Here is a 27822-nt window from a genome sequence, read left to right as displayed (position 1 = left end):
CACACATATCCACTGCAGGGTTTTTTATGACAGTGGGAGGGCTCATAGTTCTCTAGAAAAAAAATAAGGCTTACAGGCTCTGTAGTGCAGGAATTGGAATGTTACAGGGGAAGAGATGCATCATGGAATGTGCTATGGAACAGCTGTCTGTTGTCAGAAGCCAGCATACAGTGCCATAATTCTCCACTCATTCTGATTCAATTGGCTTTTGAAATTATCTTTTAGATATTGCTGGTGTTTCTAAAAACACAGCTGAAGCAGGGAATGTGTTTTTATAGCTTCAGCTGCAGATTTTGTGTGACAATCTTCTTGTGACATTAGGATCTTTCACATGGCTAAATAATTTTTCTGATTTCCTGTATCTAGTCCAGTTAGAAAAAAAGATCTAAGTATTGCAATGATGTACTGTTCTTACTTTTTTTTTTAATAAGTCTTGTCATACCTCTAATAAGGCACTATTGAAATAGCACAGTTTGCTTTAGCTAGAACATTCTCACTTGCTACTTCTGCTTTTGGAGTCAAGATGATTTTAGAAATTCTGATAAAACATGAGACTGTATAATAGTAGATGGTTTTCCTCAAAAAAAATAATATTGCTAAGGCTTTTCCAGACTCTGAGGTAGTGGTATGTGGATCCTTGGTAAACTATTCAGAAATAATAATTGTGTTTGTTCATGGCTTAAGGCTTATGCTGAACTGCTTGGGTTTGTTGTTTTTTTTTCCTTAACAGATAGCACATTTTCAAACATTGGGCTGGTTTGGGTAATGATTAATTTAATCCTAACTTGACTATGCTTGCTTGCCTTTATTGCAGGTGATTGAACAAATTATTATTTGGTGTTTTCTGTGTGGATTTGTAGCTTAAACTCATATACTCTCATTCATTTTTTTCTGTGTAGCTTTTGAATCGCAAAGACAAGTCCACCTTTGAGAAATTAGACTATTTACTGTCCAAGGAAGATAACTATAAAAGGACACGAGAGTACATCAGGAGCTTAAAAATGGTCCCTACTATTCCATATTTAGGTGAGTATGAACAATCACCTTATTTATTTGTAGCTCATTTTGACTGACAAGCAGTAATGTAGCATGTTGTGCACCTCAGGAACACTCAAGGCAGATTTAATGTCATATTGAGAAAAATGAGATCTGGAGATTTTAAGTTATACACTGTCTAGGGTCTCTGACTTACAGAAGTTTTTTGCATGACTGACATCTGAAACTACAAATATGTGCTTGCTTATTGTCCTTTCAATGTCTTCAGAATCTACAAGAGCATTAGGTGTGTAGTCTTGAAGTATTCAAGGATCTAAAAAAAACCAAACCACCTTATGTGCATGTGTAAGCACTCTAACCTATCAGTAGCTTCATCTAGTTTGCAGTAGGCTTTTTAGAATCTTCATTCATTTGCCTTTTCACATTTTATTCTGTTGATTTACTGCACAGACTTCAGAAGAAATCCATGATACAGGGTATTGCATTTCTTTTAAATGGTTTGGAGATAGGGTTTTTTGGGGTTGTTTTCTTTTGTTCACCTGTTCCCCCACCCAAAGCAAGGTGTATCTGTAGAGGTAAGATCCTTTTCCTTGCAGAACTGTTTTCTATTATTTACCAGGAGACTGTTACAGAAGAAAACAGACCAAACCTTGTTGGTGAATACGTTGTCATTAATAGCCTGATTGAAAAGCTAAAAAGGCAGTTTATTTTGTTAGGACATAGAGGATATGAAGAATTGCTGGGAATATTTTACTTATTGTATTTGCATTTATGAAATGGAACACTAGCATAAATTCAGGACTGTAAACTTCTCATGCATTTGTATGCTACTTATATACAGGTGTCCTGCCAGTTAGTGTTAACCACTCTTCATCCTTTGAAGGAATGAACTTTGATTTCAGGGTTGGTTTGGTTCTGTTCAAGATTAAAATCATATAATGCTGTATCTTTCCTGCTGATCTTCAGTGTTGTTTGCATAAATCTAAAAAGGATTATGTCTGCATGACATAAGAGCTCACCTCCATTTAATTCAAGCGTGTTCAAAATTATCATCTGTACAGGCTTCTGATACCTTGCAACCTTTTTGCTTTAGATCTTTCTGTGTGACAGTAGTTTTGTTAGTGCTTATAGTTGATAATTGTTTTTGTGTTGGTTTTGAGTAATGCTGCTTTTTTTGTCTGGGCTTTTTAGGCTCAAAAATGGAACATCTGGTAGCTTTAATCATCACTCAAAGTAGAATTTTGTTTCTTTCTCGTGGTTAAATGTTTTTAAATTACTGAAGCTGGATAACTTGAGCTTAGGAATTCTGCAAAAGCTCCCTGGGCCAGAATTGCTGTCTTTGTATTATTAGTGACCCTCAATGGATTGCTCTTCCATGAACTCGTGCACCCTCTCTTTAAGCAATTATAAACTCCTTGAATCCACAGCACCCAGCTGGGAAGGATTTCCTCAGCTCTCTCCAGTACCGAGCTCTTTTTCTTGATTTGAACATGGCATTTTCTACCTTCACTAGATAAACCCTACCTTGTTCTTTGTGCATCTTCTTGAAGCTACTCCTGACAATATGAATTTCAGTCATTATCTCAATTTTCTCCCACCAAGTTTTCAGTTACTTCTTTTTCAAAAGGAAGAGTCCTTGGATTGCTTCATCATGCCTTGTGCGGCTGTAACAGAAGAGAGTGCACGTGGACTGCACACAAAATTCAAGATAAAAGTGCATGCTAGATATATACAGTGACTTCAGGAAGTCTTTGTGTTCTGCTTAATAATTAGTTCAAAGCTTATTAGCAATCAAAAAAGCAGGTTGTTTCTAGGAGCTGTTTATTGTCATATCAAGGTCTTGCTTTTATTGGCAGTTGTTTGCTCTTTTTGTTTTATATGGAAAGTCAGTACTTTTTTTTTTTAACCTCTGCATATATCTCCGTCTGTAGATTTTTTCATCTTCTAATTGTCAAGGCAGTCTGTCTCATAAATCCTTCTGCAGTTCCTCTCACTCAGCCCTTCTCTTTGCTTCCCTCAGTTAGTTAGTATCATCAGCAGATTTTTGCTCCATTGTTCACTCTCATTTTCAGGTCACTTATGAATATGTTGAACAGCATGAGTCCCAGCACAAATTCCTCTGGTTAGCAGTCAGCACTGCTTATGTAAAATGTATCTTATTTAATAAATTTGATGGCCATCCCTATGGCTGTACCTGAAAAAATGTGTTGAAAAATTAGTATGAGTTATTGAAACTTGTTTGACAATAATTTCTGGTTTGAAGTCATGTGTAGCTTATCAAAAGAGAATATTCCAAGGGAACTTGTTTCAGTGAATAAATATCTTTAACTTAGAGGAGAAAGTATTAGGTGTGGAAAACCTTTAATCTGTTTGAGTAAATGAACACGTAGAATAATACACCTATGTTAGGAGTAAATAGTGAACTTAAACACTGAAAGAGAGTGAAAGAGTCTCTGAAAGAGAGTATCAAGGTCACAGCAGATTTGCTGACTTCATAGGGCCCCTGTTTTGTGCTGTGGCAGCTCTTGTCTCTCACTGCAAGACAGTTATGGGATACCATTTTTCATTTCACATGGGGCAGTCTGACAGAGTTAAAAAAGGTTAAAAGCCTTTTAGGTAGAAAAGTTAAATAGGTTTATTTTAATTAAAGACTCTCAGCCTGGACATAGGTTTAAACCCTGTCATGAGTGTATGCTATGGAGATGTATCTGTACCCACATGTGATACAGAAAAACAGTGAATTCCCCATTGTTGAGATCTGCACAAGGTATACCTTAAGTTCTCCTATTAAGGTATAAGGTATATACGAAGTATTAAGGTGTACCTCATTCCTTCACCCAGACAAGCTTGAAGTTGCATGAAGTACAGAAATGTGACAGAGTGGTTTGTTACCAGTAGCATGAAGATCTTCCAAACTAGTGCATATATGACCAGTGTATTGCTTGGTTTTCTGCACCTTTATCTTAGTCTGTGTGTTATGTGTTGTGCACTCCCTGGATGTGCTGGGGTAGCATGTTGCCAAAGGACCACAAGAAGAAGGTGAAGTATGTACATGACCTAAGGATGTTGTTTTCAGGAAGTGTTTATAGACATATAGTAAGTTGGATGTGCATACACAGCACACATGATAGAGAACTCCTAAGTGACTCTTCTAAGTGCTTTTTTTCTGACAAAACTAGTGGTTAGTTGTGGATTTCAGCAGGAATTTTACTGCCTTAATGCTACAGTCCTAACTGGTAGAGTACTAGGGACAGGCTGTAGAGCCAGTGGATGCATTTAGTATTTCTTACCTGAAACTTACCAGAGTCCAACAGATAAACCAGTGGAAGATAAAACGTGAATAGTGGAAATGTAACTTACAAAAAGTTCTTGCTCCTTGGGATGTGTGGAAAATCAGCATTTTTCTCAGCTGAAAATCGCTTTGGTTTGGATGTTCCAACATTTATACACTTCAGACATGTTAACAGTAGTTGTGTATCAGAGGTGATTTGAGTCATGAGGCAGAGTGGTGTGAAATTAAGTAATTATCAGTTCTTTTCTATGAGTAATCTGAACTAAAACAGCATCAAATCTGAACATATCAAAATAACATTTATTGCTTTATTAAAAGATTACAATATTACAGGACTAATCTAATATATTAAACCCCGTACTTTCAGTTATATACAACACATGCTACATGACACATCAGTTTAATGCACATCATACTGTTGTAAAGAAGTGGTGAGGTAATAAGGGAAAAATATGCAGGTACACGCACACAGACGCACACCAAGGATGTTAAGGGCTTACTGAAAAATAAAACTAAGTTCTGGAGGCTTTTGTTCTGCCTCTTTTATGCGTTCTTTAACTTTATTTTTCATAGTAATTGCTGTTTTGAAGTGGGTATTAAAAAATCTGTTCTAGAAACTTACTTCAGAATAACATTGGAATTATCCTAGTCAGTATTTCATAGTTGTGACTGACCTCTAAATACAGATAAGTAAATCTATTTAATAATTTGACAGTACTATGTTATAATTGTGAAATATGGTAAATATAACTTCTCCTGGCTACAAGTAACATCTTTACATAATTTTCATCTACTGGCTAAGGATAGTAAATAGCTTATGTATCTGTATCCATCATTTGCCTGCAAATTTGGATAATCCCTTTAATTTATATCCAGCCAGTTCTGATTAGAGGCTACGCAGCAGGTTATGACTGAAATCAGGTACAAAATACTGAGAGAATTGTGAACTATAACCTTGTTGGCTATACAGCACATCTGTTGTAAATCTGGATGAATTTCCATATGCAGGTACATAGTTAATTTTTGTAAGAAAAATCATTAGTGTTTTTAATCTAAAAATATTTGAATCGAATGTGAATTCTAATTTATAGGAGCAGATTATTAAAATGCTCAAAGTAAAGGGGAAAGACTCGATTTATCATGACAGTAATGGTTTCACTATCTGCTGAAATCAAATTATATTGTGTTAACTTAATTCATGGCAGTCAACAAAGATTAAATTAGAATAATCACACTAATGTACATATACCAGCTACACAGTTCAAAGGATATGTTTTCCTGTGTCAAATTATTGCTCATAATAATAATAATAAAACTTTTGCTGTACAGTTTGTAATATTTCCTGTATTTGAGAATATTTATACATAAAATAACATACAAAAATATTTAAATGTAGTGGCAGTATTTTTACCATTCAAACTTAATTTACAGGGAATAAAAACCAGAAAGTTTATCTACAGTCCATCTAAACTGCCAGTTATAAAGGCTTCATACAACTACTTTTAGTACTGAGGTGTTCTGAGTATTATGTCATTTCAGTTCCTTTTTTTTTCTTTTTTTTTCTCTCTCTCCTGGAATGATTTTTTGAAAATACACTATGCAGGCCCTCACATCTTAGCAGTAAATATACAATATCTTACATTCCTCATTTCTGAGAAGATGATTCCCGGTAACAATATCATAGCTTTACATGATTTTTAGAACAAGAAACTAAACTAAGGAAGAATTATTTCAATGGAATGTGTTTGGGTTAGGTCTTATCATCATAACAACTTTCTTTAGTGAATAGGATCCCCCCCGGAATTCAGCCCAGTAAACACCATCTTGGTAGCGGCTGCGGTAGTGTCCTCCACGGTACCAAACCCCATTAAGATTTGAATGAGCACATGCATTGTACCACCATCCTCCCTTCTGGTAATGAGCACAGTTACCTGCCAAAGAAAGTGTAACAAATCTTAACAGCAAGCCAGCAAGATATACACAAAATTATTATTTGGGGGCTAGGGAGGAGGGCAAAAAAAGCAAAGTAACTGAAAGGGGCCTTGTACCTGTGTATACATCGTGGTCCCGGTCCAGCGTGGTGAATTGTTTACCATTGTGCCAAGTGAAGGAATCTCCTGCATTGCCATTGTAGCGTCCCAGTCTCAACTTGTAATACTCACTTTCTGGCTCCACTCTGAAGCTAGCATACTCAGCAAATACTTTTCGACCTGACCAGTCTTCCATTGTTATGAGCAGTTTGTAGTTGCCTTGATTTGTTAACCAATAAATATTTTCTAATCCGAGCCAATATTCTCCATCTATATTACCAAATCCTTGCTGTAAATTAAGCAGGAGAAGCATGTTAATATTATGCATCTTAGTTTTAGTGGTAAATCTGAGTGTATTCTTAAGTAGAAAACCATAGTAACTTATTCACAGAGACTTCCTCTTCTGGAAGGGTAAACACACAAGTTCCTTTTAAAGTAAGCTCTTGGCCAAATCACCCCCTAAGTTAACTTTACCAATAATTTTTTGAGGGTAGAAAACATCAAACTGCTCACTTGTCCTAACCTTGTATGTCTCCCAGTTCCTGAAAAAGTTGACAGACCCATCCAGCCGTCTCTGGATAACTGTCCAGCCACCAGGGTCGTGACGTTGGTCACACCAGACCTGCATGAGCCGGTTTGTGTTTTCTGGTTTTACAAGGTAGATGGAGCTTGTATCATGGCCATCTTCTAATGCTTGTAGACAGTCTCTCCAGGGACCTGTCAGGGTCAAAACAAAGATGCAGTTCAGTTCCTCTTTAATGAAGGGCAGTATATGAATTGGTAGCTTTTTGCAGTAGATTTGCTTCTGCTGAGTAGTGTTGGGGGTTTTCTTTCACTGTGTATTGAAGATACGGTGTTTCCTAAGTGTTGTTAGACAAATTAATCTCTTGTAACTTGATTTCTGGAACATTTCACAATAAATTACTAAAGGTAGATTTTAAAAAAAAAATACTTCAGGCAACTGCACTTAATACATATTATATATACCTTTAAAGAAACATAATATGAATGACTTCATAGATTAGTGTTAATAATATTAGAAAAACAATGTGAAGTTCAGCTTCATGTTTGTCTTTGAGCAATTCAGTATTCTAGATCTCCAAAAATGTTGTTGGCACAGACATGACCTATGGAATTGGCAACATAAATTAAGAATACAGGTGTTACTGTTGTCACATTAAGAAATGATAACACAAAATAGAAATTCAGATTTGTAACTTTGAGTGCCCAGTTACATAGGGAGCAAAATTGTACATGAATGAGAAGGCTTTTAAAATACTTCATGCTCACAGAAATTGCAAATAACATTCTGTTTTCAGAAGGAGAATGCTTTTTTTTCCTTGAATTTAGTTCATTCCATAAAAAGCGTACTCTTTTTGAAAGTGTCTTTCATTCATAAGTTCTAAAGACATTTTCTCCAGTGGAAAGATAGTGAGATTTAATTTTAATAGTTCTGAGAAACAGATTTAAATGAACCAGGAGCCTGTGTTGGTACCAGATTGACTCCCCCAGCTGCTGTGCTGCTGTCCTCATGTTGTGTAACTGGGAGAGTAAGGTCAACAAGTTGTCATTCACTGTCCAACACTGGTAATAGTATTTCTACTTTTGTACTCAGTAAACTAGTAATACATGTTTTACAGAAGCAACCTCAGTGTCTTGCAGGGCTGGGTTTCTTTTTTTTTTTTTTTTTTTTTTTTTTTAGATTTCTGGCAGTTTAGATGTAGATGCAGTATTCTGTGACATATAAAGGAAAACAGTCCTAAAATAATCAAATGCAGATCTTTGATCTTGTCTTCATAGACATAAATATACAGTAGTATACAATGTAAGATTTGCAGTTTCTTTCTCTGCAATGCTCTGTTGCTTGTGATTCTTTTCTCTGAAAGTGCTCGAAGGTGAAGATAAGCTGTTGTAAATACTTCATAGAAGAGTTTGATACTACTTTTCCAGGACAGGTGATTTTATTTTTTTTTTTTTTAGATACTAACATAAACTTCTCTACCAATATTTCAGTTTGAGATAAGCTATTCATGTAAATCTGTTTTTTACCTAAAATGTAGCAGTGCTTCACATAATATATTGTCCTATTGTATGTAGAATTCTACACTGTAGAGAATTGTTTCAGATCTGTTTGAATTACTGGACTCCATGGGCTAAACTTTTTGGTGTTATAAACTAAAACCCTGTCATTGTAGATAAACCACATCTGCTTTTTTCATTAGCATATTGAAGCTTGTGGTTGTTAATCATTAATTAATGCAAAACTGTTGGGCTTTGGTGTGTCATAGCTCTACACCCCACCCCAAATCTCTGGGTGTGAACTCCAAGAAAGGAGTTGTTGTTGTCACAGAACACCATTTCATTCTGAAATCTTCAATTAGGCATTTAACTCTTTCAAGTAAGTCTAAGGAGCAATATTCCTAATAGGACTACAGAAATATTACTTGAAATTCATATTTTCCCTAGTAGAAAAGACTAAACCACAGCTGTAGTTATGTTGAACAATACCTGGTTTTGACACTAGGTGACTTATTTACTGATATTTTTGATTATTATTTTTCTGTAGAATTTCAGTGTTGTGTACATGTTTAATATTTTGCAGACAGAATTAAATTTACCCAACTTGTTCTTATGGGCATGAATGGGAAACAAAAATGCACAAATAGGAATTTGAAGTAAATGATTTGTGGATAACATATCAAGCAATTCTATGCAGAATCAATATCAAATTTTGTTGGTTTTTTTTTAACCTTTTCCTTTATTTTAGTGATGAACCAGCAACAAGGAACACTGAGGTGTTTTTTTATGCCTCATAAAAGAAGACTTTCTAGGGAAATGCATGGATCAAAGCATGACAGTAATCCTTGAAGAGAACTTTTTTTGACACTTGTTGCCTACTTATTTCAGTGAGTTATTTTTTCCTATATTCTTGCTATAGAATGCAAGCATGGCTAGTGTTGGAAAGGACCTTAAAGATCAGCTAGTTCAAAGCCCCCTGCATGGGTAGGGACACCTTCCATTAGACCAGGTTACACAAGGCCCCAACCTGGCCTTGAGTGCTTCCAAGGGGCAGCCATAACTCCTTAGGCAACCTGTTCCAGTGTCTCACCATCCTCAAATTAAAGAATTCCTTCCTAATGTTCAACCTCAATCTCCCCTCTGCAAGTTTTAAACCATTTCCCCTTGTACTTCCTCTACACACCCATGTAAAAAGCCCTATCCCAGGTTTCTTGTAGCCCCCCCTTCAAATATTGGAAGTTAACCAACTTCCAACTATCTGTTGGTAACAAATAAATAAATAGCAAGTTTTTGGAATTTTTTAGGTATATGTTTTTCATGGATACCTATAATATCACTTTTTTAAATTATTATTTCTCTGTATTGCATTTGTACCCAGTAAGTAGGGAGGAACTGACTGAATATGTGAAATAGAAAGCAGCATAGGTGGTCTCAATCGTGCAGTAATGGATGCCACAGTTCTTAAGAAAGGAAAGTGAAAAGCAAAGCAAATAAACTTGAATGTAACAGACTTGAGTAGATTCAGAGAGCATGCACAGAAAATGCTTTAGGCAGTTTGTCCAAGCAGTTTAAAAGATTGTTAAAGGGTCTCTAAGGACACTGCAATGATTGCAGATAGTGGGTAGGGAAGACTGTAAGAAAGTGACCTAGCTAAATCATGACCCTTCCAGTGGCTTTCAAAGCATGAAGAAAGGTAAAAGTAGATGAATGAGAAGGCTAGTTCAAAGTATTAGGTATGGCTGGTTGTTCATGGGGTTTGTTTGTTTGTGTTCAACAAAATAACAATAGCATGGACATAATGTACAAAATGAAGTAAAGCTATAATAGTAAAGCTATGATAGTAAAACTGCAGTAAATCTTTAATCAAGCAAAAATATTTGCCTTTGTGAGGAAGGAGAGCTATCAACAGATTAAACTGAGAAGGCATTTAGTATTTTTGTTCCATTTTGCTTCAGTTAGCATTGCACAGGTTGACTATGATCAGATGATCCAGGAGCTTTCACAAAGGTTGAGAACTCAAGACTGAGTACTGTAAGAATTAGATTAAAATATAGGTGGATTTTTTTCCAGCTACTGGGCAGCTGTGGTAGGCTTTAGGTTTTGGTTTTGTTTTGGGTTGTTGGTTGTGAGCATGGCTGGGTGGGAGATGGGTGTTTTTGTGGGCTTTTCCTAATTCATTCCAGACACCTGGCTGAAGCATCATTTATGTCCTTAATTGTGGGGAGAGATTTTGTTGCAATCTGCTTTCTGAGTGAAGAACATTCAGAAGGATGAGGAAGAAGTATTAAATGCCATTTCCTTTCATTCCTTGCACATAAAGAAATGTGGGGAGAGGGGAGGAGGGTACCTTGGAAATGAAAGGTTAAATAGCTTAACTTCAGTTGTTGGAAAGTTGGTTGAACAAATAAAACTAATTCAAATGAGAGAAATTAATATTAGAATGGATTTCTGCAGAAGAAATGTGAAATTTCTGATAAGAAGGGAGAAGTAGTAGTAATCAAATCTTATCCTGGAATCATGGACTTTGGAAAGGACCTCTGGAGGTGAACATGAAAAAAAGCTGCATAAGTAGCATTTCCTTGGATGAGGATTTAGGAGTTACACAGGGATGCAAGTTGGTCATGAGTCAATGCTTTACGTTGCAAAAAAGAAAAATGCTCTAACTGAATAGATCAACAAAAGTACAGTGCACATGTACTATTCTGTTCTGCTGTGTGATGGCTTCAGCTCCTGTTCAGCAATATTGTGAAATAAGTGCTTTTTGTAGCAAAGGATGTTAGAGAACGTGTTTAAGACTGAAACAGCTGCTTTCTTTCATTGTGAATATTTCCACAACAAATAAGTGGGTTTGGCTTGGGTTGGGTTGGTTGGTTTTGATGTGGCAGTTGCATTGTTTGCTAATTCTAAAGAGTTTGATGATGTCATTTGGAATATGTTGCAAATGGCCTTGAAAAATAGTCAGAGTGCAGTTCATGTGCCTTACTGTCATTCAGGTCTAAGTTTCAGATCTCTCTGGCTCCCCTATCTTCTTTATCATGTAGATCAGTTGATCTCTAATGTGATTTTAGATGCCTCTAATCTTGTGGCAGAAATTCTAAGACTCCTAATGAAGGATGTGTAATATCTCTGGCTATTCCAACACTTGCTTCCCTTTGCTCCTGTCTTAGAGAACATGAGCCCTGTGTGAGGTGCAGCCCAGATACACACTCCTTTTTGAGTTACACAAGTACAAAAATTATCACATGATAGATCAAGGAACCTGTAAAACCCTCATAAATGCTTACACAAAAAGCATCAAACCCCTTCAGATGTAACAAATCATAGCAGTTTGGTCTTGGGAAAAAGTGAGTAAAATTTAGATGACTGATTGATTAATAAGATTTTTCTGCAGTTCCTTTATCTTGCTCATCTCATATAAATGGTGGGTTTGTCTTGGCAAAGTAATTTGAGAATATCTGTAAGGCTAGTGTCTCTAATTAATTTTTTTTTTTGCTTTCTTTCTGTGCTTGAACTACTACATGAATATAGAAAATACACAAGAGAGATACACAGACATCAGATCTAAGAAATCTCAGTTCAAAATAATTAATTTGCATTTATTTTGCTAAAGAAATAAATTGTCTGTATTTTTTATGAATTAAAATGTTGTCCTCTGCAAATTAGTAAAAAATAATGTATACGTATCAATAATATTACTTACCAGATGGTTTATCAGTTGAAGTTGGAATACTAGTACCTGCAGGCATGGTTGGTAGGGTAGGTGGCAAAGCCTTTAAGTTCTGATCACTCTGAATCTCATTAGTAGATATCTGGTTAATAATACGATTGTAAGTAGGAGGCTGGTATGGTTTATTTGGTGGCTGTGGAGTTTGTGGCAGTGGCTTTATGGATGGCATTCTTTGACAATGTTCTTCCAGTTGGGCAATTATTATTGACTGATTATTGGCAATTGACATCAAATGTTGGTACTTGTGCTCTAAGTCCTTGTATTTGTTTGCAAGCTGCAACATATCTGCAGTTTGGTTCAAAATCTTATTCTCAAGTTGAGAAAGTTCTAAGGCATTATCACGTTTTCGGATAATTTCATGTAGTAGCTGCATATAGAGTTGCGTGACACGAGAATTCATATTTCTGCTCTCTTTTCTTAGGAGTTTAACCTCATTAACAATCCCACCATCCACCTCTACCAGTTGCTGGAGAGTTTCTATTTGTCTCTTTTGTTTAATAAGTTCATTGTTAAGTAACTGTAATTCTTGTTTATTTACCCTGTTTTCGAGTAGAACTTCAGGCTCCTTAGAATTAACACAAATAGCACCTGTTACTCTCTGCTGAGGTACAATAAAGGTGTAAGTGCATTTATCCTGGGTGTCACTGGAACGCTTGTATCTGTTTGTATAAATGAATTCTTGTTCTGCTTCCTCATCATTGGCTTCCAATTCCTCTGTTTTGCTTGCAGTAGCTCCCATAACAGCTATTAGCAGTAAACAGATGAATCTCGTCATCATGATCCTCTAGTTCTGGTCAAGTATTCTTCTGCAAAGAACTTTTTAGTATCTGTTTTAAAATAAATTTTAACAATAAATAACAAATAGGAAATCAGTGCAAGCTTATAAAGAACAATCTATTCTAAAACTTTATAAAATATTTAATATTAATTAACATGTCTATATACAAAGGAGGTATTTTTTTGTCCAGCATGAACTTTTATGTTGCCTAAAGGGGGCATCACTGGGAATAGCTGTATCATTCTCTCACCAGAACTATAGTTCCTGGTTTATCTGAACCCTGTCAAGAACCACGAGAAACTTAGTAAATACCTGGAAGGGTCCTTTCTTCCAGATAAGTAACACAAAAGTTTTGATTTAAGTGTGAACTACATTTTCATTTCTTACAGTTACAAATATAACCTCTAAATGTAAACAGAATGTAAGCTAATATGTGCTGTTAAACATTCTAAAAATATCAAATAGCTCAACTGCAGTATTTTAGACCTGCATGTATATTGCAGGAGATACAGCTTGCTTAGATGAAATATATCATTTCACATGGAATGACCTTTCAGTATTTAAATAACTGTCACTGTGCTTCGTCATCTTTAGCACAATAAAATTATTAAATGATGATAGTAACAGCTGTGGGAAACTGGAATGAGTCCAGCTGAGTGTAGCCAACATGGATAGCCAGAGGCTGGCAGACATGATGCATGAGGAGCAGCTACATTTGTTTAGCATCCAGAAGAGAAGGGGAAGGAGGAGACATCTTACTCCTATCTTCAGCTACTTAAAGAGTCTTTGTAGAGAAGTGAACAGTGAAAGCATAATGGTCAGTGGATACAAATTGGCACAGGAAGAATTCATTTTGGGTTCTAGAAAAAAAGAATTTCATAGTGAGAGTGAGTAAGGACTGAAGCAGTCACCCAAAGGGATAGTGGAACCTCCATGGCTGGAAATAGGTAAAGTTTTGATTTAGGCAAGGCTCTAAGCAGCCTGATCTAATGTTGAAATTAGCCTTGCTCTATAAAACCAAGGTGACATCCCATCCCATCAGAATCATTTTACAATTCTACACAGCTGGTGACTTTTAAGCATTTTTTATGAGTATGTATGCATAATAATTATTCATACTAAGAAGAGATTTAGTTGTCATTCATATACATTTTTCTGTTGTTCTGAAATTAACCACAGGAGTTTCTCTAAATGCTTCTGTAAGTGATTCAAACAAAAGCGACCAGGACTTGATCGTTATAAAAGTTTTTAGATGTACATTTTTGCCCTCAATTACTTCTTGAGAATAAAGCTCATTTTCATTTTGCAAATGGAAAGGAATTGTGCTTTAAAGAACTTATGCTGAAAACTTGTCAGATAAGAGTTTGGATTTTGACACGGTTTCTGTTGGTAAAGGAATGTTATTTAGAGCTCCTGAAAACAGGGAACATAAACTCACCCCAGACAGCTTCAACTTGAATAATCAGCATTTGCACAGCAGGTCACACTTGGAAACCCTGCCAGTTTTCCAGACCTCTTATTTCTGCACAAATGGACTGTTTTTGCAAATTTCTTTTGCATATAGGTGTAAAATGGGCTTTATTTTACTATTTGAATTGAAACATCTTTTTTTCCTCCCTCAAAAATTGCTAGTTATTATGACCACTAAGAAGAAATTTTTTCCTCAAAGTTCACTTGTGTCTTTGTCACAGCATCTCATCTTTACCTGAGCACAGGAGCTGGGGTACACATTCTTTCCTAGGCTGGAGAAATGGTTAGATTTTTCTCTATTTTTTAAGGAAGAAAACAATGTAATGTAGTTCATCAGCCTCATCTTAACGTTATCAGGTCAAACATCTTTCAGAATAGACACCTTCAGTTGGAAGGGACCTACAGCAATCATCTAATCATCTAATCCAACTGCCTGTCAACAATTCAGGGCTGGCCATGTCAGAGCATGGAATTAAGGGTGTTGTCCAAATGCCTCTTTAAGATTGGAGCATAGACCACCTCTGTAGGAAAGCCTGTTCCAGTGTTCCTGGGTTTGACCAATGTTCATAGAAGGTAAGCCATCAGTGAATGACTCCAGCATGATTAGATTGTGCTGAAATGCTTTTCTTTCTTCACCTTGCCTGTATGTTACCTTTTCTAAGGTTTTCTTCTCAGAAGAAAAAACATTAAAAGGAAAAATACAGTGGTAAGAGAAGGCTCCTGTACAAATAGAAGCAATAACCATACTATCTTTAGATGACCTTCTGCCTGCAGATCCTGTTACAAAGTGATCTCTTAAGTCTTATTTGTCTGTAATTGTTCAGATTTAAAGTAAATTTAAAAAATAAAAAGTGTTGAGAATGAGGCCTATTTGGTGAGCTAGAAAATATAAATGGCATTTCTTCTCATTTCCAGTTCGATTCAAATGAAGCTCATAACCAAAACTTACTGGAGAAAGTAGGGAAAGACAGCAGAGAAACAATTCTAAGGAGTACTTTAATGATTTTTAATGTCTGTTTTTCTTTTTGAGTGGGGGAACATAAGATTCTTGGGCATCAGAATGCCTTCCCATGGGAAAGGAACATTTTTATTTGATGTCTAGCACACTAGATTACAGTTTTCTTCTGATGCACATTTGCCAAGTAATTGCTCTTTGTACTTAACCAGTGCTGTTGCTTGCTGGTCACTGCTCTTCCTGTCTCTTTGGTTCAGCCCCCTCTTCCTCTCTCACTCCCCCAGAAGGTCTGCTGCAGTGGACCAGGAGAGAACTGTATTACTTGGGCCATATTTGGCACCACTGCAAAATTCCACTTTGCTGTAGACTTTCCAATTGTACCACGACACAAAATTATATTATATAAAAGCATGCTTGCAGGTTTGGTGAAAAATTTCTTAATTGCTGAAGAACAGCAAGTCTTTTATCCTCATGCACAGTGACAAAGCTACTACAATAAGCAAGTATAAAAACAAAAATGGGAAAAGTAAAAGAAGGAAACTTAGCAAGAAAGATGTGTCTTTTTAATGAAAAATGAAATAGAACTTCTCATTAGAAGAAGTATGGAAGTAATGAAGTAATTTCATTTCTAGATTCTGGCTGTTCAAGTCTTGTGTACTGATAAAAACATTTTTCATGGGAGTAGAGTCAGGACAAGCTTGCCCTACTGCAGATGTACCTTGAACCAATTTACCCCACTTGGCAGTATATATTACTTTATTCAGGCAAAATAATATTTTTTTTTCTATTTGTCTTTTGCCATTGTAAATGGCATCCATCTGTCTGAAAACTTGCAGCAGCAGCATTGTGTGGGTTATAATCATAGTCCCCTTCATGCTCCTAGCCAGTGAATGTGCTTTGGTTAAGATTTCAGTTTATATACCAAATATTGGCCAATCTGTGTATATAACTGGAAGTATGTAATAATAAGTTGGTTTCTTTGCTCATACATTGTTTGCCCAAATGAGGATGTTCCCATGATCTGGTAAAAAAAGAGAATATCAGATGTTTCAGCACTTTATTATTTTCTCCTGCCCTTTAAAGGGAAAAAGTAAATAGAATTTTTCTTAACCATTGCTTCGATTGCACTTTTCTGTGCTGTACTCTGTCATGCTTATATGGAACTTTTGGTTAGTCAAAATATATTGCTTTCTGAGTCTTATTATTTTCAAATTGATATGTAATATTTCAACAAGATTTGAGTATTTTATCTAAAATTATATAGGTGCTTTACATCCTATGTTTTAATCACTGTCATTATCCTGAAATAAGAAAGGTTAAAATATCTCTACATGCAAAGTATTACTGTTTGGCAAATGTTCACTTTTTCTTAAAATCACCTTACCTTAAAAGGAACCATTAAAGGTGGCAATGTCAGCACTACTGCCTTTTTTTGTTTAAAAAAAAAAAAACATATATATACATTTTTTGTTTGTTGGTTCTGATGCTATGCTTCAGAGGACCTCATTTTTACAGAATAGATTGGTAAACTATCTCTTTCAGATTTTATGAGATATTTTACCTATCCATGGGATTTTTGTGTACAGAAGAGAACAGAGATGTTTCCATCAGAGGGAAAATAAGACTTGCAGTAACATAGTAAAGTATCATTAAACTTCTTTGAAAATGGTATCAAGTAGCTTTTCAATGCCATGGCTGGTTTCTATTGGGTGGTAAAATAGACATTTGCAGTATTACCCTGGAACTTATGGTATTTATGAGAGCCTGAGTATATATTGTCAACACTGTTGTGTCTAGATCTAAAGTGGTTTTGCATTGTGGGTTTAACCACTGAGAGATTGGCATCTTGTCTCTGGTAGTTTATATGTGTTGTTTTTATACCTACACTCTTCTGTGTTGTGGGAAAAAAAAAAAAAAAAAAAAAAAAAAAAAAAGCTAGGGCCATAGGAAAACCACTGGATGGTAGCTGAGCACTGGATGCTCCTGTGCTTTACTTAGGATTACTTCTCTGTTCAGGGAGGAAATGTTTTGACTTTTAAGAAAGATATCACTGCTGTTGTAGCATTTTTGAGAAATAGAAACGCAAAATAATCTGTGTAGATCCTGTGTAGAAAACCTTTACTAACACAAATGTTGGAAATAATCGCCTGGATTTCACATAAGAATAGAAATTTTGTATCTTAAATTGCATGGGCACGGTTTACTCTGACAGAGAAGGAGAGCCCAGCGGGTGAAAGGAGCAGAATTACTTTTCTGCTGCTCATGTTTTTGCATAAATAGCAAACTGCTATTGAGCCAGAGGATTGTAGGTGTGAAAGTGTGATGCACTGAGGTATATAAATGAGATTGGTTTACAGAGAAGGCAATTTTCTGTGCTAAAACTAGGATGTTACACATGGGGATTTCTGGGGACTTCAAGAACTATTTGAATTGCAGCATAGTTGAATTTGCTGCAGATGATGTAATTAAAACCAGTACCAATTTGGTTTGAGGAGCTATCAGAATCTGATACATGATGAAGATAGCAGCAATTCTCACTTCAAAAAGTTAGAAAAGAGTTTCAGAGGCTTTTATGGGCAGCTAAGGAATTGTTTTTAGTTTCAGGGCTAAGTTAAGATAAATATTCTTTTAAAGTAATAGAGAGGTTTCCTTTATGCCTTCTTAAGCAGAAGTGCTCAGTAACCTGTCAAAGTTGGATTCTCCACTTAAGTCATCATAATATCTTTCAGATAACTTTTGTTTATACAACAGATTTACCATTTTCTGTCATTTTCACTTGGCACCCTAACAAGGCTTCCAGACCATTACCTTCCTTAGAGAGTTAATTCCACAATTTGGATGGTTACTTTTTATTACTTCACTGCATTTTCTGTATATATTTTTGTCTTTTTTTTTTTTTTTTTTTTTGCTAATTCATTTCATTAAAGAGTGGATAGGCAAGGTCCAACACTCCCAATTCATTCCCATCCTTGTAAATTGTCCTGACTCAAAGGATAATAGTCTAGAGGCTTAATCCTTCAGCACGTACACAGGTCTAGCATGCCAGAACTGAATACACCATAATTAAACTGATACTTCAGAACCTTCCAGAAATACCCAGATAGATGAAAAAACATGTATAAGAAGGATGAGACACACACTGCTTGCACAACAGTGATACTTTCTGACATTTCCCAGTCCAGTTGTTCTGATGGAGAAGAACAAAGCAGCAGTGATACACCACATGCAGATGAGTTGGTTTGCTGGGTTAGATTGGGGTTACAAAATTCAGTTCTGCTGGTTAATCAGTTGCTGTGTGCTGGTCTGGCTTTTCCTACATTGCTTACTTGCTATGGAACCTTTTGTGCAGTTTCTTTAAGTACTTAGATGTATAAATGAAGGCAAAAAAAGGCACAAAAGGCAGCGTGTTATCTATTCCAGCATTTCTTGAAAAGAGAACTATTTTATTTGATTGTGAATTCACACAGTTTGGTAATTGTTCATTCTAAAGACGAAACATGAAAAACTAACAAAAAAAGCTTCCCTGTTTCTTTCATGCTATGGTCTTTGATATTAAGAGAGGTTTTTAGATGATTGCAGTTAAAAATTTTAATTGGCTTGTAAAAGCAAACGGAGCAAGAGTATTGAAAATGTAAAATTCTACTATAAAAAGATCACAGGGTTTTGTTTTGGTTTTTCTTTGTTAATGTTAACAAACATTAATTTTTGCTTCTGCAGAGTCCTTTGATGGTCAGTGTTTGTCATCTTACAGTTAGCTGGCATGTTCCAGGCACCAGGCCAGTAATATGATCTGTATTTCATAACACCATTGTGATAACATAGATAAGAATGAATTTTCTGAAGCTGCTTTCTCACTCCCTGCCTCTTTTTCTCAAAGTTCATATACTTTTCTTACTCCTTGTCTTGCATGGAATTATATTAATCCATTCTTGCAGTTTTCCAGGCAGCCATAATCTTTTGTGTGATTTATTAATGTTTGCTCTTAAGAGGGACTTAGAGGTTTTCTTCTAGAATTAAATCCCAGAGTTTGATTTTTAGAGGAAGAGCACCTGTGAAAAAATTAATACTTTTTTTGTTTTGTTTTTTGTAAAAGGAGACAGCAATTTACAGTGAAAATACAGCACAATAGCATGTGTGTCACATGTATTAGGAAAAGCTTTAAAGTTTTGTTTGAAGTTTTAAAGTAAATATGATAGGGGATAGGGAAAAGCTGACACATTAAAGCATCCAGTTTCAGTTATGAAAATGTGATGTAAAACTAAGTTGAAAATTTTAACTCCATACTTACAGGGGGAATGATTTTTTGTTTTTTGCCACTGGTTACTTAATTCCATTATAAGACAGAAATTGATTCATTGTTGTAGATACTTTTATTATAATGTATTGTATACTTTTCTGTGCACTTAAAATTCTGGTGAATATTGGTGAAAGGAAATACTTCTACAAGGGAAATGGATGAAAAACTCATTCTGAAGCATTGCTATCTTAATTAACTCTTGGAGAACTTTTGTTTTGAAATAATGTCAAGTGCTGCAAGAAACTTCAAAAGATTCTGTATCTTTTGTTGCCATGTAACTATTTCCCATTTTTGGCAAAAGATAGCTTTTTTATTTACAAGAAGTACAATTTTTCTTTCTGGATTACCACGAATTTTTGTCATGTTGTTTGTGGATTGTTCTTTGTGCTTTACCAAAATTCTGTCATAGATGTGGAATGTAATTATTAAGAGAGAGCACTGCTTTTGTTGTTACTTCCCTTAGGAGCGGCCTCACCTTATTTTCACCTAATCCAATCACTACCAAAAAGTGTTCATACTGTGTGTGTGCAAGTGTGTACGTGCACATTGTGCGTAATAGCCCTTCAACAGACTCTGATTTTAATAAAGACTATTAATTTTGCCCATGAAAAATAACGTTTAGGTCATATAGCAAATGCTTCAGCAAAGATACTTATAAATGCTGGGTTTGTTTCTGAATTATTTTTTTTTTGCAAGATCATTCAAATATTTTATAGAGCCTACTATGATAAAGTTTCAGGAGCTTTTTTATCTCCTTGAACAGAGGTGAGTGTGAGAGGCTGAACAGAGATAGCTTTTAGTACAGTTAGTCCTTGAGAAGTTACCATAGAAATTGCTATGTCCTAGAAAGTCTGTTGAAAGAGCCATGCCTTTTCAGTGAGCTTGAAGTAAGAAGGCCAAAGTTACATGCAGAATTAAGATGAAAAAAACATTTGAAAATAATGGCAGGAAGGCTTTTTACCGTCTGGCATCATTAAATATCTCAACTACCTTTACAAATATATTTAAATTTCATTTATTGTTTTTTCAGAGGCAGAACCAGGTTCTGCCCTGCTGAGCAGCAGTCACACTTTTGACAGGCCCGGCTGCCAGGGTCAGTCCCGCACCCCGGGAACACGGGAGGGCTCCGACCGCAGTCCCTTCTGTGCTATCCGTTCTTACCCTGTCTCCTCGGCTTCTTTCTTCCGTCCTCAGCCTGCTTTCACCACAGGTTTTCAGGGCAGCCCGTCCCTAGGGGCTGTGACATCCCGCTGAGCTGGGGGTGTCCGGGCTGTATCGGTGACCGCAACCCGCAGCGGACCCGCAGCTTTGTGTGCCCGGCTGGTCACGGAGATAGCGGGGGGAATCTGCGGAGTCCTCCCTTCGGTCTCTCGGGATTTTTTTTTTTGTGAGATTTATCACAGCCTGGCCCCGTGCCGTGCTGCCGCCCAGGCCCGGTCCGGCGTTCCCGGTGCCAGGGCAGGGCTCGGCGTTCCGCCCCCGGAGCCCCTCCTGCCCGGGGCTGCCGCAGCCTCGCTTGAACTTCAGCCTCTTTGTGGCAGGCTCTGGTCCTGGTAGGGGGAAAAAAAGAAGAAAAAAAAAAAAAAAAAAAAGAAAGAAAGAAAAAAAAAAGAAAGAAAGGAAAAAAAAAAAAAAAAAAAAGACAAGCCTGCACCGAGCTGACAAGTTCTGGTTGGATAAGCCGCTTCCTCCTCCCACCAGCACCGGGGCTCCACCCGCGACAGGCGCCCGCGGGTGCCCCCGGCAGCAGCGGGGCCGACCCAGCCCGGGGCGGGGGGCGGGGCGGGGGCAGCGCTGTGCCGGGGGCGGGCAGGGGGTGAGCGGACCCGGGGGGGAGTCGGGTGTCTCTCTGGGTGGCCCGGAGTGCCCGGCCCGGTAGCCTCCCCGCCACTTACGGACTCTGCTCCCAGTACGCGGGGCCGAGGAACAACCGCGGCCTTAGCTCTGCGGCCCCGCCACGGGGGGGGGGATCCGCGGTTTAAAGCCATTTTTTCTGTTGTGTGCGAAAACTTTAATCGGTAAGGCCAGCAATAGTTTCTGGAGGCTCTGAGGAATATGGCTTTGCTGGGGTTTTTTAGATCAGATCGGATCTTAGCGTGTGTAACTGCACAGTATTCATCCCCAAAATGTCGGGTCGGGGACCAGGGCTACTTCCTGCTGAATGATCTTTCCACGACGTGCTTGCCGATGGAGAGACGAGGGGTATTTTTCCTCATAGGCATTGAAGTAATCTCTCCTTGTTTTTACTGACCAGTCCTCTTTATAAGGAATGAGAGAGAAATAAAGACTGCTTGATTTAGACTAAAACTGAAAGTCTCCATTTTTCATGAAACTGCATGTTTGCAAACATAATGGAAATAAAAATTGTCCAAATGCAAGCAAGTTCTTAACATAATCTAATGCAAATTGAGAACTTAGATTGCTTCTTGAGTTGGGTATTTCAATATCAGTTTTAAAACTGAATTCATGGTTGTTAATCATTAATATTCTCTTCCAGATAATAAATCTATAAACATATATAAATAACTAAAAATAGCCAAGCCCTATTTCTTTGATCATCCCCATTTCTGAATAAGAAACAATATATTGGTACACAGAATAACCTTCTGGTTAAGTGCGGGGTGGTTTTTTGTCTTTTTAAAGCTTTCTAAATAGCCTGCTCCTGGAAGTTTTTGTATAAGGGTCATTCCAAATCATGTATGACAAAACTTTCTTCATTCCTTGGTCTGTTGCAGTTTTGTCTATTTGGAATCATAAAGTTGTGCCAACTTAATAGGTGACAGGAAGCTTTTATTTCCATGTGCCAAATGTTTGTAGAATATGTGAATTGTTTTGATAACACCAGGTGTTTGTCCTTTGGGAAGTTTTGGTGGGAAAAATTACATTATCCATTGTGCTTGAACTAAATAGGAATGCATTTTACTTGGATCTGTAATACTGTGGAGTTTGTTGCTCTTGTTAAAGGCTTTGGGCTGAATTTTCAAAATGTTTTATAGTTGTTCCTTTTGCTTTTCATACAGAGAATCTCAGAGATAAACTTGTATTTGAATCTATGATTGGAGATTAACAGATCCTACTAATACTAGGGTATTAATAGCCACTTATTTCTGGATATGAAAGCAGACATTTGTCTTCACCAGAGTAATTCAGTCAGGAAGGAGTGGGCTAATAGTAGACGTGGCTTTGAGAACTGGTGAAAATACCATAGAACAGCTGGTCATGGATGTCAACTTTCAGTTAGTAAGCAGAAGCTCAAGGTAACCAAAATGGATAAGAATATTCCAATTTTAAATAAGGCAAAATTGGAGAAATCAAACTGGCTATTTTTTCAGACAGTGCAGTTCAGATGCTGAATTAATTTGCCATGAGATCTTTTGAAAGAGAAAATTCTGAGGAAGTTTATGGAGGTATAGCAGGAAAAAGAAAAACTGGACAGAGTACGAGAAGAAATGTTGTAAAGAAAAAAATAACACCCAGACTTAAGGATAAATATGTTTATACAAAGATCTATCTCAGGAAGTCCCTGAACCACAGCTTACTGCTGACAGGAAGCTACATGTGGAAAACAACTATTGTACCTTTGCCTTTTACCATGGCAGGGACACTTTCTACTAGATAGTGCATAAGAGCATGATTTACACCAGTCAGAGGTGATCTGGGGCATAAATTCCTGATTATAATTCCAGCTGAATCACTGGTAATTTTTTTTTCACACACTGGAATCTTATTTTGAGAGTTACTTGGTTTATGCTGCACTTGATCATCTATTTTTCTATATTAGGCTTAATTGCTACAGTGACAAAGGTGAAATCATTGATTCCAGTGATCCATTAGGGTAAGGCTATTCAGGAAACAACGTGGGATTGTTTTCTTCTTTCAGTTTTGGGATGGCTGAGTACAAAGCATTTTATTTCTTTCATTAAACATAGATAAGAGGAATGGCTGAAAGGGAGTTATTTGATTTAAAGAGGTTCTTTGGTGTTCCAGATGAGCATGACTTTCTGAGAAGTCTCAGATGTTTGCAGACACTCTTTAATGGCCTTTTGGATTAGCAGCCCTGCTTATAAAAGTTTTTCTTTTGAGGTCACCACTGTGCTTGGGTGAAGGGCAAAACTTGCCTGCCATATGAGGAAAGGCTGAGAGAACTGGGTTTGTCCAGCCTTGAGAAAAGTAAGGCTTAGAGGAGACCTTACCACCATGTTCTAATATTTAAGGGGTGGCAACAAAGAAGATGGAGACTGTCTTCTTACAAGGAAATCACCTGGAAAAGACGAGGGGTAATGAGTACAAGGGACACCTGGGGACATTCTGACTGGACACAAGATGAAAATTTTTCACAATGAGAAAAATCAGCTATTGGCAAAATCTCCCCAAAGAAATAGTGGATTCCACAACATTGGACATTTTTAAGTTTCAGCTGGACAGGGTGCTGGGCCATCTTGTCTAGACTGTGCTTTTGCCAGGAAAGGTTGGACCAGATGAACCCTGAGGTCATTTCCAGCCTTACATTCTGTGATTCTATGAAAGCTTCATATAGAACATCAACAGTCTTGGCATGAAATGCAAGATGATGGTAGGATCCTCAGTTGATTATTCAGTATGCCAGAAGGTAAGGAAGAATGTTTTTGCTGAAGTGCTTTGCATCAAATGTCAATCTGAGAAGTCAGTTTACTAAAATTGTATTGCTTTTGTGTCCTTTAAAACTTTTTAATTTTTAACTGTGCTGAAATGTCACTGTAAAAACACTAGTATTTCCAGCTGTCTATGACAGGCATTAGTAGAAAATGCCTGTTATATTGAGTCACTGTTATATTCTTTGTATTCCTACCAGGACTGATGTTACCCATTAGTTTAGTTTAAAGTCTCTTTGGAGATCAGGACTCTATATAAACAAACTCTGCTGTGGTAGACCTGAGAAACCACTAAAAGTTGGTGAAGTTTGAAAAGGCTATTCTGTATCTGTTACACTTATAAGTGGCAATGTTTTTAATTGCAGTGGTATTATTTCTGCTAGTGATGAATCTTCTTCCACAGAAAGATTTTATTGTCCTTTATTAAAAGATATTGCAAACTGTATAGAAAAATGAAGTACAGTCTAATGGTTTAAATTAGCAGAGTGCTCTGCCTGAGGTAAATGAAATGATTAAAGAAGCAAATTACAATTAATCTGATTAGGAAATGAAGCTCAAGAGAGAAAAAACTTCCATCCAAAAACTACTCAATGGATTAAACTCAATTCACAAATAGTGTCAGGAAGATGAAAACCACATTTTTTTACTGATTTATTATTTGGCGAAAAACAATTATCTCCAAGCTCACTTTTTCTTATTAAATATTTGAAAGAATCAAAAAGTTAGTTTGAACAATTTGAAACACATGTACTTCACTACACACGTTCTTAGTCTTTATTCTAATGACTTGGGACATGAAATAAGTATGACTGAGAAAGTCTGATAAAATGCAAGCATCTCTGCATAGAGCCAAGAAACAGGCTGCTGTCACGCACTTGGAGTGATCTTTTTGACTCAGCCTCATTGCAGTTCTGTGTTTGCACGTGTGTGGTTTACTGATGCTGTGTTCTGGCTGGCTTGCATCAGATGGAGGTGATAAACCTGGTCATAATCCCACCTTTACTTTCCTGTGAGTGACCCCATTCACTTGGCTACTGTGCTGGACATATGTGTCACAAATCACATGTTACTGCTTTGGCAAAGATTTGCCTTCAGTTGTTTTTAGAGTACTCCAAGTCCTACCAGGGTTAACCAGTATATACATTTGGTTTTGTAGAAAATTTTTCCAGCCCTTAGTCCATGGAAAATACCCGTTCTTCTTGAAACCAATGATACCACAAAACTGTTGGCTGTTCTGACTATGAGCTCATTGCCTAAGAATGGTGTAGTTGGTTTTACAGACTGCTGACTGTAGTGATTTGGACTCGCTACCACTTAGTTAATTGATAAGTTGCTTTCTCTCTCTCCTCTGCTTTATTTAGTATAACCACACTACTGTGTGTGGCAAAAGCTTTCATAAATACTGCTGATTACTGATTGGAAGTGTAGTTTTGCCTCTTTTGGTTTGCCTGTCAAGCCAGTGTAATTATTCAACTTTGGGGCAGAAAAAAAGGAAAATAATTATTTTCTATAGGTTCATTTCTGTAATGCCTGCCAGCTACTGTGTGACCTAATAGAATGCTCTGTGTACTGCTTCCTGTGCTAACAAAATGCACCCATGTTACACTGCAGCATATGTGCACTCAGGGGCTTTGGGGTTATGAATATCTTTAGAAAGTGTACATGATGATAAGTAGGAACTAAATTTGTTTATTAAAACATTTAGCTTCCCCCCTCCCCCCATCTTGTATGTTTATGGTTGCCACAGTAACAGTACAATTTACCAAACTAGCTGTTTCCTAACTTAGCTGCCTTTGCAGAATTGCAAAGACCCTTAGCAGAGCATTATGCACTGAAGCAGATTTAAAGTATACAGTAGTGGTGTGCTCTGACCACTGAGTTGTTAGATCTACTGTTTCACAGGATGGTCTTATAGTCAGTCATTATTTAAAAAAAAAAAAAAAAAGGCACAGTTGAGAATGATGCAAATTATAAATCTTAATCTGCACATATTTTTTGCAACAGTGTGTATTTGTGAGACAATTTTAGAGACTGCAAGTATTTGATTGGTACACCTTGTGCCTGCAAGTTGTCATAAGTACACAGAAGATACTTGAAATTCTGAGTTGCTAAGAATAAATTGTGCTGCTACTTCTGCAGGCTGCACTTCATTACATATTTTGTATAAGGAATTTAAATTGCACTTTTAAAAAGTTTTCCTGTTCATAATACTTATTTTCATGAGGTCTGTCTGATGGGAAAATGCTTTCTCCTTCACTGAACTCCTAGAAAGTAGGGGATTACAATAGCTTGCCCAGGTCAAAGAAATATGTGGCAGAACAGAAAATTCGAACTCAGATTTTTTGACTTCAAGCCAGGTGCCTTAAAAAAACCAGATTTCCATTTGTTTCTGCTGCTGCAGTTTTAAGAGGTAATAGAAGCTTAGCTATTAATCAAGACACAAGTATGCAGACTTAAGTTTGTATCCTGCTGAATACTGCAGTATTCCATAAATAAGTTTTCAATAAAATATAGACTTGGAAGTTGTTGTCCGTTGGGTGAAACACTCAAAATGCATCATCTGGGTGCCATTGACCACTGCATTTCAAGGTCACTTTTTTGTTGTACTTCAGTTTCCATGTCTTGAAACTGTCAGTAATATTCCTGCTTTGTCTGAGTGCTACAATAAAAGACATTATAGTTCTTTTTACCAATTTAGAAATAATCGTGCCCCTTTACACAGTGTGATTGCTATTGATAATTCTAGTTCTGGTTTCTTTGGCTTTGTTTTTCCTTAGACTGTGTTATTATTTCCATTATACCGTGAACTAACGAATAAAGCATTGTCTGCATACAATATGCAGCTGCAAAAATTAGTTCTAGTAAAAATGGAGAAAAATTAGTATCACTGGAAAATGGTTTGCTTGTGGAAGCAGCTGCCCATGAGCTCAGCCTCTGGAAAATATCCTGATGGCTTCACATCTTAGAGAGCTGTTTTCAGTGCACAGTAGCACACACTTAAGCCAAGGTTTGAAAAGCTAGTGCTGCATGTTTTCTTTGGCATATGGCAACCCTGAGCCTTTCCTTTGAGAAGCAGGTCTTAAAATCTTTTGCTGAAGGGAACAAATTTGCAATTTCTCTGAGCAAAATAAACTGATTCTAATTATTCCTATTATCACATCATGTGTAGAAGAGTTGAAAATGCCACTGCCCAGATGAAGTCTGGTAAAAAAAGAATCACAAGAAAATAATCAGCCATCCTGCACTGAAAGGAGGGGGGAAAGGAACACCCTTGAAGAGGTGTAGCTTGTTGTGTATTTAGAAGGAATATCTTCTGTTACATTCCAGCATGTTACATTGGGTTTGAGTTTTTACTGGCATCATCAGTTTGATTTCTTTCTTCTTACACCCCACAAAAACGATGTAACAGTGAAGTATGAGGTGTGTGCAACATGTGAATGAGATTTTGCTCATGCCTATACTCGGTACTTATTAAAATGAAACAAAATTGCCAGGTCTGTTTTTATTTGTTTGTTTTGTTGTTTTGTTTTTTGGGTTTGTTTTTAATAAGCTGTAAAGAAGAAAACCCTAGGGAGCCACATGTTTTTTCTTAAGTTTGCTAGACTATCGCTGGTGGTCTGTAGCTTA

The 27822-nt window shown here is 36.9% G+C and overlaps 2 protein-coding genes across 17 annotated transcripts in view; one reads left to right on the top strand and one right to left on the bottom strand.

Moving 5' to 3' along the window:
- RALGPS1 (Ral GEF with PH domain and SH3 binding motif 1) overlaps nucleotides 1–27822 on the top strand; it is a 68608-nt gene that overhangs the window by 15596 nt on the left and 25190 nt on the right. For all 16 annotated transcript variants that reach the window (XR_011730296.1, XR_011730295.1, XR_011730294.1 and 13 more), the window contains one exon: nucleotides 900–1026. Coding sequence is in view for 12 of the 16 variants with exons in the window: in XM_071766438.1 (XP_071622539.1) it covers nucleotides 900–1026 (127 nt within the window). In the remaining 4 variants the exon portion in view is untranslated. The remainder of the gene's footprint in view (nucleotides 1–899; nucleotides 1027–27822) is intronic.
- On the bottom strand, nucleotides 4569–21258 carry ANGPTL2 (angiopoietin like 2). Its single transcript, XM_071766451.1, has 5 exons — nucleotides 20726–21258; nucleotides 12038–12891; nucleotides 6842–7035; nucleotides 6337–6607; nucleotides 4569–6219 (listed from the first exon to the last, which is right to left on the bottom strand). The coding sequence occupies exons 2-5, from the start codon at nucleotides 12840–12842 to the stop codon at nucleotides 6020–6022; spliced, it is 1470 nt and encodes a 489-aa protein (XP_071622552.1). The 5' UTR covers nucleotides 12843–12891; nucleotides 20726–21258; the 3' UTR covers nucleotides 4569–6019.

This window comes from Heliangelus exortis, chromosome 22 (assembly GCF_036169615.1).
Source record: "Heliangelus exortis chromosome 22, bHelExo1.hap1, whole genome shotgun sequence".
Taxonomy (NCBI): Eukaryota; Metazoa; Chordata; class Aves; order Apodiformes; family Trochilidae; genus Heliangelus; species Heliangelus exortis.
This window is presented reverse-complemented; position numbering and strand designations above follow the sequence as displayed.